Source organism: Colletotrichum costaricense (genome assembly GCF_030867565.1).
Source record: "Colletotrichum costaricense strain IMI 309622 chromosome Unknown Scaffold_1.1, whole genome shotgun sequence".
Taxonomy (NCBI): Eukaryota; Fungi; Ascomycota; class Sordariomycetes; order Glomerellales; family Glomerellaceae; genus Colletotrichum; species Colletotrichum costaricense.
The window spans coordinates 3,018,010-3,031,541 of NW_026848230.1; the positions used below are offsets into that span (position 1 = coordinate 3,018,010).

Here is a 13,532-nt window from a genome sequence, read left to right on the forward strand (position 1 = left end):
ATTTTTTATCCCGTGAGTGCTATGGTATCTAGAAACCCCCAATCCAGTCCAGTCCAGTATAATGCAAAGCGATGCGATGCCATTCTATGCTAATTCCTCATGCCAAGCCAATCCGAACTCAACCCCCCCCCCCCCCATCCCCTGTCTTTTTGCTCTTGTACTCTCTCATGTTGTAACCCGTCCAAATCAATGCTTTCAGAAAAAAGAAAAAAGAGAAAAGAAAAAAACTCCCAACGCGCCCCGATCCAGTTGACTCCTCTCCACGCATATACAAACCGCACAAAAACGGCCAGACGATGAAGTCGGCCTATCAAACTCTCGTCATAAAAAAAAAGTAAACAACTCCTGACCTCTTCGTCCTCTTCGTCGTCTAGAATAGCCCAATCCAGACGCATGCTTCTTTTCTCACCCTTCTTTTCTTTTTGCACTGTCTTTTGTTGAGTTTTTGGATCAGCACTCAGAGTGCGAGTCGCAGTCCTCGTCCCAGTCGTCCGCAACGTCAGCCCAACCAGCCATGTGGCGATTGCCGCCAAACTCGCCTCCAGTGCGCAGCTCCCACGCGTCGCGGCCACCACCACGGCTGCCATCGTCGTTGCCCTCTTGCCAGTGGCGCACCATGTAGTCGTCCGAGATGGTCACGAGCTTACCCTCGTTGGACCAGCTGAGACCCGTCACCTCGCGACGGTGGCCGCGGATGAGGGGCGTGCCGTTGCGGATGATGGGCACCTGAGCTCCGCCACCGTTGACAGACTTTGCGTGGGACGATGACGTAGTTGCGCTTGACGAGGTGGACATGGTTTCCGTTGCCGGAAGATGACTCTGCGTGTCCCAGTACTCCCGCATGGCGCGCTCGTCGGTGGGAAAGACAACCGCGCACTTATCGGTGCTACCGACGGCGAGAAGCTCGTTGCCGGAAGCCGATACAGGGCGGAGAGCTCCGCGCACGTAGAAGCTCTTAACGTGGAAAAGGTCGTGCTTGAAGCCGTACAAGGGGGCCAACCCCTGCACAGCGGAACCAGCCCGCTGACGCGGAGGTCGAACGGAAAGTTCAGGGGCATGGCCGAGCATGAGGTGCGAGGTCGAGTACGCGTAGACGGTACTGTCCTTGCACACTGCGTACAGGCGGGCCGCGTCACTGCTCAAGGCGAGAGACGTAAGACCGTAGGGCCGCCAGCGATGGGTCGCCGGTTCGGCGGTCACCGCTAGGGGGACGGCCTCCTTGTTGCGCGGGGTTATGTATCGCGTATCCCACAGCTTGATACAGGCATTTGCCTCCGAGGCGGAGAGAAGCAAGTGCTCACGACCCTCCGGCATATACTGCAGCGCCGTGACGGATGCTGGTGATGTAACTCCATGGATCGTACGATCATGAGCATTGTCAAGAGTGTTAGTCGTTCGGGCCCACAGGGGGTTGCGGTCTCTATCGCGGTGCACGATACCTTCCGGGCCGCGAGTGGAGAATGCAGCAGCCGGTGCCATGGAACATCGCAGATCCCAGATCTGAATCTTTCCGTCGCGGTCCGACGTGGCCACAACGTTTCCATTGGCCTGGCCAGGTTGAAATTCGACACGGCGCATCGATTGGAAGTGACCACCATTCAGTTCCACAGCAACCGTCTGCGACATGACGTCAAAGATTTTGCCGGAGCGGTCACCGCATGCACTTGCCAAGCGAAGATCGTCGTTCGAAAAAGCGAGGTCCATAATGGCATTCTCGTGGGCCTGGATGACAATATCAACCTTTGTACGGGGTGCTGCTCCCAAAGGGGTTGTGGTAGTGTCGAAGAAGCGGATGAATCCCTCTTCGTCACCAATCGCCGTCATTGGGGCATCTGCGAGGCTTAGTTTAAGTTCAAGGACTATGACTTAGGGACACTCACTGTGACAACTTGCCAAACTAAAGGGAATGGTATTCGCTTGCGTCAGATGCGCGTTGCACATGTGGACGTCAGTGCTTCGGCTCCAGAAGGATGCCGTATCTGCTCTCGAATCTGTCGATATTAGTTACAAGCCGTCATTTGCAAAAGTGAACAACTCACCAAACGCAGGATACTCGAGATGCTCACGCCCGGGGCGGGGTGTGCTACCCTGCTCCCGGAGCAGCAGTTGAGCATCAAAGCCCCGGTTGCGGAGCTTAATCACGGGTTGTGGCCGGTACTCCGGAACAATCTGGGATATATTAGTCTATTTGGAACAAATCGTCGGGGATCAAACATACAGGCTCATCCTTTGGTGGCAGAGGAAGCTTAGTGAGAGTTTTAACGGCCTTTCCTCTGCTAGAAGCGGGAATCCCTGCCCGGTTGCACTTGAAGTAGTCAATCAGCGTGGACCTAGGCCGAAGACCCTCATACCCCGAGGTCGCAAAGTTGCTAGCAGTCAAGGAGCTAAGCCTCCGTGCAAACTCGTCTGGCGTTACTTGAGGTCCTGTCGAGTACGTTCTGCCCAAAGCTGCCGTTCGACTAGCCGAGGGCGAGAGTAACTCCGGAGAACCCATAGGATGGTCCTCGGAACGAGCATTTTCATTTTGTTGCAACGGTGATCTTGCGATAGGACTTCGGCCTAGAGGATAGTCTTCCTCCAAATCCTCCGGTTGGGTCCTTGAACGCTTCGTGTCTGAGCCGCGGCTTGACTGTGGCAACTTCATGGGTATAGCGTTGACGACACTCCGCTTCCGCTTCCTCGGGCCATCTTCGCTACCAAAAGGAGAAAGCGCACTGCTGCTGCGATTCGAAGTCGGTGATATCGGTTCGTTGAAGCGGGGGCTGGATCGTGGAGGTGTCGGTTGAACGTTGAGTGCAGGACTGCGTAGCTCGCCAAGGGCTGGTCTTTCCCGAGATATCTGTGAGGGCATCCCGCGAGGGGTGAAGAAACGACGAAACTTCCGGGGAGTCAGGATAGACTTCTTCTTTTCCTTTCGAGACATCCGTGACGGCGGAGAGGAAGGGAGGGTGGGAGAGGATGCCGGAACGAGGCCATCGCTCGGTGGCGGACTGGCCATGCCGCCGTGATAGACCATGACGCTGGGAGTGGTGGTGGTGGTGGTGGTGGTGGTGGTGACGATGACGATTCAGCTTCAGACTCAATGGCTACCTAATAGTATAAAAGAAACAGACGACAGACAGAAACGTCTTTGAGAACAGAGAAAGAGAACGTGTGGTCCGGCAGGCGGGGTGGTGATGGCCGAGTTTGAGCAGTCAAGGTTGAAGCAAGGTATCTAGTTGTGGTAGGTAGGTAAAGCTCTTGACGTCTTACTTGCCCGATCGAGACTCCCTCTTGACCCTAGCGCAGCTCTCTACGCGACAACGTCGCGGTGCGCGCGTGGTGAACGCGGAGACCCACCTGAGGATGTTTAATGGAATTGACATTCCATCCGATGAACCGAGCGCGGGACACCCCACATTGCCATGCGCTAGTGATATCTCCACGTGATTCTTATCGCTCCCCTGCAGCTCCGCTAAAAAAAAATCTGAGAGAAGGGACGTTGCGAAAGTCGAGGCGGCGGGGCGGGTCCGAAATCCGATAATCCTGCAGAGAAGGACGCCCTTTGGCTGCAGAAGAGCTTCCCAACTCTCGCAAAGACTACCCCGTGCATCTCGACTTGGCCTCGCCTTCCAGACAAGATGGCGATCCAGAAGAAGCACGGAAAAGGACGTTTGGATAAGTGGTACAAGCTTGCCAAGGAGAAGGGATACCGCGCCAGAGCAGCGTTCAAGCTGATCCAGCTGAACAAGAAATATGGCTTCTTAGAGAAGAGCAAGGTCGTCGTCGATCTTTGCGCTGCGCCCGGTGTAAGCTCCTTCACGTCATTGATAACCCAATCGCAAAGATCTTCTTGCTAACATTTCACAGTCATGGTGTCAAGTTGCAGCGGAAACGTGCCCCGTCGGCGCCCTGATTGTCGGTGTCGATCTGTCACCCATCAAGCCAATTCCCAAGGTCATCACCTTCCAAAGCGATATTACGACCGAGAAATGTCGAGCCACGATTCGATCGCATCTCAAGACATGGAAGGCAGACTGTGTTCTCCACGATGGTGCGCCCAACGTCGGTACTGCGTGGAACCAGGATTCGTTCAACCAGGCCGAGCTGGTGCTGCAGTCGATGAAGCTTGCGACGGAATTTTTGGCTGAGGGCGGTACCTTTGTCACCAAGGTCTTCCGATCCAAGGACTACAACCCCCTGCTGTGGGTCTTCAACCAGCTCTTCACAAAGGTCGAGGCGACCAAGCCCCCTTCCTCGAGAAACGTGTCTGCCGAAATCTTCGTCGTCTGCAAGGGCTTCAAGGCCCCGAAGCGCATCGATCCCCGATTCCTCGACCCCCGTGCCGTCTTCGCCGAGCTCAAGGACGCGACCCCGAACAACGAGGCCAAGGTGTACAACCCGGAGCAGAAGAAGCGCAAGCGTGAGGGTTACGAGGAGGGTGATTACACACAGCACAAGGTCGTCTCCGCGAGCGAATTCATCCAAACCGCTGACCCCATTGCAATTCTCGGTCAAACCAATCAGTTGTCTTTTGACCAGCCGGCAAACGGAGACGTGGCGCTCGCCGCGCTGGACAAGCTTCCTGAAACGACAGACGAGATCCGCAGGAGTTGCACAGACTTGAAGGTCCTCGGAAGAAAAGAGTTCAAGCAATTGTTGAAATGGCGTCTCAAGGTAAGGGAAATCTTTGGTTTCCCAACCAAGAAGACGACGCAGGAGAAGAAGTCCCTGCAAGATCAGGTGGGCGAGGAGGTCGCAGAGATCGAGTCCATGGACGAGGAGCTGCGGATTCAACAGGAGCTGGAGGCGCTCAAGAACAAGGACGACTCCAAGAAGAAGAAGGAGAGGAGGAAGGAGAACGAGAAGAAGCAGAAGGACATTGTGCGCATGCAGATGAACATGACGGCGCCAATGGACATTGGTATGGAGCAAACCGGACCCCTCGGCCCGGACGCCATGTTTGCATTGAAGACAGCCGACAAGGCCGGCGGCATCAACAAGATCTCCCGCGGCAAGATGGCGCTTCTCAAGGAGAGTGAGAAGAAGTCCAAGGAGGCCGAAGCCGGGATCGTGTACTCTGACTCCGAGAGCGACCCAGAGGAGGACCGCCTCGAGCGCGAGCTGGACGGCATGTACGACAACTTCAAGGAGCGCAAGGCGGCGGCCGATGCCAAGTGGCGCGCCAAGCGAGCTCGCGAAGAGCACGAGGACGGCGAATGGGAGGGTGTTTCGGGCGGCGAACAGAGCGACAGCGATGAGGACATGGAAATGGACTCTGACAGCTCCGACGATGACGAGGACGAAGATGACGATGCGAGCGGAAAGCCCCTGGTGACGGACCTGGACAGCACAGCCGAGAGCGGTAACCTATCGAAGCGCGCATCGGCTTTCTTCGGGCAAGATATCTTCAAGGATATCGATATGGGAGATGTTGACGACGAGGACTGGGGCGTCGACAACAAGCCTGCTGAAGAGGAGCCAAAACCGAAGAAGGCCAAGACAGAAAAGGAGGACAAGAAGAAGGCAAAGGAAGAAAAGGCCAAGGCAGCTGAGGAAAAGCAGAAGGCTAAGGACGAGAAGAAGAAGAAGGCCAAGGAGGCGAAGCAGAAGGCTTCCGACGGCTTCGGCTCAGATTCCGAGAGCGAAGACGATGCCGGCTTTGAGGTCGTCAAGAACCAAGAGGAAGACTGGGAGAACCAGGAGAAGAGACGGCCGGACGGCAGACTCGGTAAGTCCAGCTACCTACCTCTGGACTCATCTTATCCAATCCATCGTGGAGAGAAGAACAATTTGTACTGACAAGTCACCAGACATCGACATCATCACAGCCGAGGCCATGACGCTCGCCCACCAGCTCGCGACGGGCGAAAAGACCAAACAGGACCTCATGGACGACGGCTTCAACAAGTGGGCCCTCAAGGACCGCGACGGCCTTCCGGACTGGTTCATCGACGACGAGTCGAAGCACGACAAGCAGCAGAAGCCCATCACCAAAGCCGCGGCGGCGGCCATCCGCGAGAAGCTGCGCGCCTACAACGCGCGGCCCATCAAAAAGGTGCGCGAGGCCAAGGCGCGCAAGAAGTTCAAGACGGCGCAGCGCCTCGAGAAGCTCAAGAAGAAGTCAGACTCGCTTGCCAACGAGGAGGGCATGACGGAGAAGGAAAAGGCCGAGAGCATCGCCAAGCTCATGGCCAAGGCGGGCAAGGTCAAGAGGAGACCCAAGCCTACTCTTATTATCGCCAGGGGTGAGTCTTTTTTCCCCTTTCTCTATCAAAAGTATCGTACATGTTCTTCCATTTGCTAACCACACGTATAGGTGCCAACCGTGGTATCCAGGGTCGTCCCAAGGGCGTCAAGGGTCGGTACACGATTGTGGATTCACGAATGAAGAAGGACCTGAGGGCGCAAAAGAGGCTAGCCAAGAAGAAGAAATAGACGTTAATGTCGGTAGATTGCCGACCTCATCATCCCGGGATGATGTTCCAATTATGTTTGTCAAAACAAAGCATGGCTGGGAAATCAGGCGCATTAATGTGTTAATGGAAAAAAAAGCTCACGGCGGATCTGCGTATGTGTGTAAAAAAGTCTTGGCATGGATGTGCATCATCGTGTGTCTTTTTTGTGCATTATCGTATCGTTAAGTAGAAAAAAGTCGTTAAACGGGGAAAAAAAAGATTTGAGATCACCATGGCTAAATGACGTTACCCCCCGACCGCCATTGTACGCGCGCCTCTATCCAAAGGAGGAAGGGAATCATGAGAATATGCCGCCGCCGGAAAAAAGCAAAACAAAAGTCTGGTACCGAGCACCACATGCTGCATATCTTACAGCAGCTTGAATGAGATCTTGACAAGTGAGGCGGAAGGATGCGAACGCCGTCCTCTTCTTTCTCCCAGAAACCGTTTGCTCTCTCGCCTCTCGACATCGTACAGCTCTTCCTGCGCCTGCATGTGTATTCGTACCGCCGTTTGTAGAACCGAAGGGGGAAGGGAAAAAACGCCGAATGCTGTCCTGCGAAATGCAAAATGCCTCCTCTTCTTTTGCCACCGCCGCCGCCGCCACTGCCACCGCCATTATAAGCGTGGCATGACTTCGGCCTGGATTCTAGTCGTCCTCCTGCTTGATCCTCACTTCCTGGTCCTGGTCCTGGTCCGGTGCCCGTGGACCCAACATCCAATCTTGCATGGCGAGCCACTCACTCCATTGGGTTTCCGCACTCTGGATTTCCTTTTCGGTGACATTAGATAAAGGTCGGAGGAAGGGAACTTGCTGCTCGCCGTCCATGTCGTAGTGCGACTTCACCTTGAGCCAAGTGTCGCTCTTGGCGGCAAACATGTAGTTGCGGCGCTCAGCTTCGTGCATTGGGCCGATGCCGCCGAGCCAATCGTCACCGAAGAAGCCGTATAAGACGGCGGGATAATCGAAACCGGTCACCACCAAGCGCCGAATGTACGGCGTCAGCGTTGCATGCGTAGAAGACGGCAATTGGGCGTTCATTGGCATCTTGCCGGCGGCTCGAGCCGTGGACGGGGTCGAGGGCCCGGGCCCGGCGGGGGAGTTGGGACCGGTGTGTTTGGAGGACAATACCGGGTTGTGGGCCTTTTGAAACGGGAGTTGAATGTTGACAAAGGCTGCCACAGCCTGAATGGGCCCGGTGTACTGGGCATGATCCAAGAAATAGCGGAGGCATGATTGGAACTTTGGATACCATTCAAAGATGTCGAATTGGGACTGTTGGAACGGCTGAAAAGGGGGCCCATTGAGCGGAGGAGCACCTTGGTGACCGGTGAAGGCATGGCCTACCTGTGCATACTCAAAGCCCGAGGCTGCGGATGAGCCGCTCGAGTGGTGGTATGCCATGAGTCCTCAACAGGAGGACGAAAGGCTGCTGCGGGAGCAGGTGCCTTATCCGGAATTAGCCCTCGTCGTCGGCGATGACGGCGAATTGGGTGCTGGCGGCCGCGTTCTGGCGGTATCAGACGCTGATAGAACCAGAGAGCGGCAGGCGGTAGCCGGAGAAAAGGGACGGCAACGACTGTTGCGCGACGGGAAGAGGGCGGAGAGGGCGAGTAAGAGAGCTTCAGATGGAAAGAACAACAGAGCAGCCGGACGATGCAACCTCGTACGTGATTGTGTCTAATAACACGGCGTCCGACGAGGTTGCAAGATTTGGTTGCGATGTTGTGTCTTCTGTGTCTTCTGTCTCAGGGTCGACTCGGAGGTTGGCAGAGAATTTGAAAGAAGGTCGGTCGGAGGCACAGATCTGACGCTGATCAGGCAAGGAAGACATGCGGGACGGGGAGGAGAGGGAGGAGCAGGACCACATGCGGAGCCAGACCTGCATGGAGATGGAGTCGGAGAAGCAATGACAGCACCCAACGGAATAAGGGTTCTCGGTCCAGGGCTTGTCAGAGCACGGGATATGACGAGCGAAAGAAACGTCGACGATGGAACATGGGACGGGACGCCGGCCGACTTTAATATACTCTGGACAGTGTGCAAGAAGTTTGCCTGTATCCGTACGAGGGGAGGGGTGGAGGGGAGGAGAGGAAAAAATTATGTACGGGTGAGTGAAATGGTCCCTTGTTTTTCTTTCCCTTGCCTTGCCTTTCTCTTTTTAAGGTGGTGCTTGAGGTTGAGGAAAATGGACGGGGCGCCCACCCCGTAGAATAAGGTACATGATAGGAAAGGAAGGGTAGCAGAGAGAGAAAGGGAAAAGGGACAAAAAAAAAAAGTATGGCGACGAAGCGGAATGAGGTGGTCGGAGGGTAAGGTACATGCTAGGTGCAGCAGGGGCAGAGCCGAGGAGAGGGTACCTACATCAAAATGTGACATGGCTACCTACCGCAACTTGGGTCGAGATCGCGTCTGCACCCACGGCACACCAATCCGGTGAAGCAGGAGAGGAGGAGGAGGAGCAAAAGGCACACACACACACATACATACATACATGCATACAAGGGGGGAAAGAGGAGGGACGGGGCGGAAACAAGCAAAAGGCGGCGGTGGTCGTTGTGGTCGTTATGTGTGTTCGGTCCGGGCATGGCATGTACCTCTACCTGTTTGTCTACTTGCCCATCCACCGCCCACTCGGGCCTATGGGTATTATGGGTGCATGATCCGGGAGAATCTTGAGCGTGTAGATAGAAACGTGTGAGGTCAACTGCCTCAGGTAGGACGGAATGAAAATAGGTAGGCGGGATGACAGCCCAGAACAGGAGAAGAAGAAAGTACCTGCGAATTGGTAGTAAGGTAGGCACGGTAGCCCGGTAGTTAGGCAATCCGGTAGGTTTGGGGATAGGTAGCGCGTTGCCATCCCGTTGATAGCGTAGCTAGATAAGTGGGAATGGGGCTAGGAAGTCGAGTAGTGTGTGAGAGGCGTGTGATGTTGGTTGGCGCGGCGCAGGCGCAGGCGCAGGCACAAGCACCGGTATGGCTTCGTGTGGTGTTGGTGGTTGTTGTTGTCGCCGTGGTTGTGGTGTAGTTGCATCTGCATACATCTCACCTCCAGGAACCTCCAGGAACTTCCTTCATTGTGTGCGCAATGGAATGTTTCGCCAGGGAGGTGTGGGAGCACCGACCAGAAGACTGGATGAGGGAGGAGACGGAGAGGCGGGACGAGCCCGGAGGCGTTTGGGTAAGGTATTTGTGGGGTGATTGGCCCGTGTCGACCCTTTTCAGGGTCTGCTCTGCCCTTCTGCGCCTGCGTGAGCGTCTGCCTCTGCGTCTCCGTGACAGTGTGGAAATAGTGTTTGCGCCGGCTTGTCCGTCGTCCTCGCCGCCGTCGGAAGAGAAGGGTGGCACGGATGATGGCGAGTGGAGATGCTAGGTGGTATCCGTACATTGGTAAAGGCGGCTGGCGGAAGGAAATGGGGCCTTCCATCTCATTCTCGGCCACCAACCTAACTCTGTTCAAACTCATTAGTGGCAGAATGGAAGAATGAGAGACAAGACTTACGAAACATGACTGAACGAGAGATCATAGACAAGATGGCAGGGAATTCCGATCGAGGGGCGGGAAACCATCAATATCGACAAATGTCTTCCACAGTGGTCTCACACAATGAGTGTTCGCACTTGTGTCCGTAGAATAAGAAGCTGGAGAATGATCGCTGGGGCATCTTGGTAAAGTATTGCGAGGAAACGGGCACAGGTTTATCGAAATTGGGTAACTGTATCCGTACCCGTACAGTTCTCAACCCAAGCAACCCCGGGCGGAAATGATGGATCATGGTAACCCCAGCCATGGATATTACTGATTGTGCGGATACTCCGGACCGGAACTCCCATTATTTTGTTATGAATCCCATGCCGGATCTGCGATGATCTAGATAGTCAGTAACTGCAACTTTCCTCGAACAAAGAGACAACGCTTACTTGAACTTTGTCGTCGGCGATACGAAGACGCAGGAGGGTTGTGAGGAAGTAGACGCAGAGCAGGGGTGACAAGGCTAAGCACTTCAGCCGGAGTTGAGGCCGGGAAAGACATCATTGGACGAAGCGTTGCATGAGGCGGTATGAGATGAAGGGCGGGATCCCTGGCGGTTGCCAGTAGGGCGCATCTGTTAGCTGAAGCCTAGGTAGCAGTAAAGACGCTTGGTCGAAAAGATGAGGAAGAAAACACTGGATGCATACCTGTTGCTAGCCTTCCCTTGATTTAGGTTAACCCAAGGTAGGTGACTTGGACAGGTCAGGTTTTTCCTCAGATATCTTAGATTGAGGTAATCGACGTCAGGAAGGGGCGTGAAATGAGAGGAGGTGCCGACTTTGTCCTCCTTTCTTACCTACCTACCTTGTGTGTCTGCCTACCGATACTACGTACCGTACCTAGTGAAGTGCGTACCTAGGTACCTTCGAGCAACATCTTCCCCATGTTGGACCAGCAAGCCCGGGCCACCCATACAATCCTAGTACGTACCTCATCTAGCCCTAAGGTACCTAGGTATACGTACTCATGAACCAGCTGCGCAAGGTTCCAGACGTCCACCTGCCTTCCATCCAACCTTGAAAATGACCAAACACATTCCAACTGCACACTTTGTCCCATACGCCATGGCAATTTCTGCCTCTCGCACGAACACGGGAGCCCCGTACCCGAAGCCAAAGTAGAGGGCTCGTTTGTCCGGAGAGACATCTATTGGCTCTCCCATCTCCGCTGTCCGATTGCCTGAGTCTTGACGTAGATGCAGGTTCAGATCTCAGGTACCGCGGAATCCCTGCCATCCTAGTGTTGGACGTCTGTGTCTTACACGACAGTGGAACAAGATCACGAACACACGGGAACCACACACCACCTCCATCCATGAACCAGCCCGGAATCTGAGCATTGAGATGAAGAGCGCGGCCGTCTGCCAGCTCAATCCCCTCACTCCCAACCGTGGCCTTCTCAACTTCTCTGCACTTCACCCCTAGCCCCTGCCTGCCACCTGGACGACTGCAAAGAAAAGGAAAGAAAAAGAAAAGAAGAAATCTGAAGAACAATCGAGACACGAGTCCACCAGTCAATCGTCGGTCATACGCATTTCCCCCACCCCTTTCTCGCCTCTTCCATCCGACTCCGATATCATGACTGGATCTTGCCTGGCTTGGCTACCACCTCGAGCAGGGTGGGCAATCCCCTTGTTGTCTCCGAGAGCCTGCCTATGCGCATTAGCGAGCTTGAAGCGCCAAACGATCTTTGGTCGTTTCCGCCTTGGAATCTATTAGCCCTCTCTCTTCTCATCAAAACCGTCTTCACCTCGGTCGAAAGGCTGCAATCACGCATCCAAGCATCCGAGCCTCGAGATAGCCGAAGGAATTTTCCTGACGCACGGCGCAAGGTCCTTTCGCCGATTCGAGCCTTCTTCGTGTCCCGCGCTCATTGTGTTTGCCATCCTCCGGCCAATCCAGTCTTATATTCGTCAACTATTTCGCTTCCTTAGTTATCCGTATTCTCTCGAGAGACTTGATTGTCGAGGGTGCGACAAGCCGACTAGACTCTGGGGGAAACACTACACGCCAGTGGTCGGCTAGTAAGACTAATCGATGGGCGCCGAAGAATAAGCAAGCAAACGGCCAGGCTAAGACGATGTCACTGGTGCAAGCCAACGAAGCCACCAGTCCTGGCTGCGTCTCACGCCAGGGCACTTTGGGGAACATCACCGCCGCAGGCGACTACTCAATGACGATGTCTTTCAGCTGCCCTTGCACCACTGAAAAAGTGACGAACGAAGCAGCCCATGGGAGCAGAGCCAGACCAATATCAGTTCACAACCATGAAGGCGCTCTCACTCCAGGTGATCTGGACAACCATGGGCGCGGCATCAAAGCTCCGGTTAGCCGGCCCCATTGCTCAGCTGCCTAAGTATTTTAGCGGATCATGCAACAACCCGGATCAGGCGCGTCCGGTCGAGTCCGCTGAGGCATGCAAGACTCTCCTCCAAGCGCCCAACGAACCGCAGATTTCGTTGCATCTTCCGGTCGAGTGCAGGCGTGGGGAACGCATCTAAGCCAAGACCCATTACATAAGGCGTAACGGCTTGGGTACACCAAACCAGATACGTTCTTTCGACTCTCACGCGCCGACGTTTCGATGTTGTCAGTACGGAGTACACATATAGATATTCCTTCCATGTATCACCAATACACCAACTTGCGAGGTCTGCAGTTCCACATGGAGTCGCGTTTTCCATTTATTTTCGGGCCTTGTCCTACACAAAGGTCACTTACTCAAGCAATGGCCGCTATATCGACGGGTTGCATTCGCAAGTCATCGTGACCCCGCCGATCTAGCAGAATTCTCCCACAAGATCGTGTTGCACAACATGGCTTCTTGCTGTATCTCGGACCAGAAACGCGTACATCGGTCTCTTACGTCGACGAGAACATCAGTTTGGACTGCGGACGAAGCCGTGAGCGACAGACGTGCGTGGTGGCAGGGATTCAACCCCTGCTCCGGCCGAGAAGTGAATGAACGGGGCCAACCTGATTCTCGACCTCAAGCCGCTACCTAAATGTCTCTTGCTTGTATCCGTACAGTAGGTAACGCTGAGCCAAGGGCTCTTTGATCTGTCTGATTCGGTGCGTCCTCATGCTGCTATAGACATTCGGAACAGAAGCACAGAAGCTCATTGGATTAAGCAGGAAGCTGGACGAACTAGTGGCTCGGTCGACCGAGACATTGTCAACTTGTCTGTCTCTGAAAGATCATCCCCAAGTTGATCTCCCGTCTGGCCATCTGCCCGGTCCCAATATTCGATTCGTCTTCTCTGGCAGATCTGGTTCGACCGACTAGGGCTCGGAGCATCCCCTTGGCCTACCAACCAACGTATCCCCGAGCCAACCCATACTCCCCTACCACACGTCCTTGTTCCGTCTCGCAGTCAGAGTCCAGCTCCAAAATGTACACGCGCGCCCCAACGAGACCCGATTCCAAATACATTAGCCTCCCTCAACTCTAGTCATCCATCAAGTTTTTCCTAGAATGAGCAGGCTGTCATGCCACCCTCACCTCGGGACAGCCGCAGTTGCTCTTCGGACCACTCATCGAAAACGGTTAGGATTATGAGAGC

The 13,532-nt window shown here is 54.7% G+C and overlaps 6 protein-coding genes across 6 annotated transcripts; 3 read left to right on the forward strand and 3 right to left on the reverse strand.

The window, feature by feature from the left end:
- Positions 1–450: 450 nt before the first annotated feature.
- CCOS01_01057 (WD domain-containing protein) lies at positions 451–3,016 on the reverse strand (the record flags this gene model as incomplete). The annotated part of the gene is made up of 4 exons (XM_060449253.1): positions 451–1,832; positions 1,881–1,991; positions 2,040–2,169; positions 2,219–3,016. The coding sequence occupies 4 exons, from the start codon at positions 3,014–3,016 to the stop codon at positions 451–453; spliced, it is 2,421 nt and encodes an 806-aa protein (XP_060320691.1).
- A 604-nt stretch (positions 3,017–3,620) lies between these two features.
- Positions 3,621–6,417, forward strand: CCOS01_01058 (Spb1 domain-containing protein; the record flags this gene model as incomplete). Its single annotated transcript, XM_060449254.1, has 4 exons — positions 3,621–3,788; positions 3,850–5,710; positions 5,793–6,227; positions 6,299–6,417. The coding sequence occupies 4 exons, from the start codon at positions 3,621–3,623 to the stop codon at positions 6,415–6,417; spliced, it is 2,583 nt and encodes an 860-aa protein (XP_060320692.1).
- Positions 6,418–7,086: 669 nt separating this feature from the next.
- Positions 7,087–7,842, reverse strand: CCOS01_01059 (uncharacterized protein; the record flags this gene model as incomplete). The annotated part of the gene is made up of 1 exon (XM_060449255.1): positions 7,087–7,842. The coding sequence occupies one exon, from the start codon at positions 7,840–7,842 to the stop codon at positions 7,087–7,089; it is 756 nt and encodes a 251-aa protein (XP_060320693.1).
- A 1,492-nt stretch (positions 7,843–9,334) lies between these two features.
- On the reverse strand, positions 9,335–9,826 carry CCOS01_01060 (uncharacterized protein; the record flags this gene model as incomplete). Its single annotated transcript, XM_060449256.1, has 1 exon — positions 9,335–9,826. One exon carries the CDS (start codon positions 9,824–9,826, stop codon positions 9,335–9,337), a length of 492 nt encoding a protein of 163 aa, XP_060320694.1.
- A 1,798-nt stretch (positions 9,827–11,624) lies between these two features.
- CCOS01_01061 (uncharacterized protein) lies at positions 11,625–11,903 on the forward strand (the record flags this gene model as incomplete). The annotated part of the gene is made up of 1 exon (XM_060449257.1): positions 11,625–11,903. The coding sequence occupies one exon, from the start codon at positions 11,625–11,627 to the stop codon at positions 11,901–11,903; it is 279 nt and encodes a 92-aa protein (XP_060320695.1).
- Positions 11,904–12,236: 333 nt separating this feature from the next.
- CCOS01_01062 (uncharacterized protein) lies at positions 12,237–12,470 on the forward strand (the record flags this gene model as incomplete). Its single annotated transcript, XM_060449258.1, has 1 exon — positions 12,237–12,470. The coding sequence occupies one exon, from the start codon at positions 12,237–12,239 to the stop codon at positions 12,468–12,470; it is 234 nt and encodes a 77-aa protein (XP_060320696.1).
- Between the last annotated feature and the right edge of the window lie 1,062 nt (positions 12,471–13,532).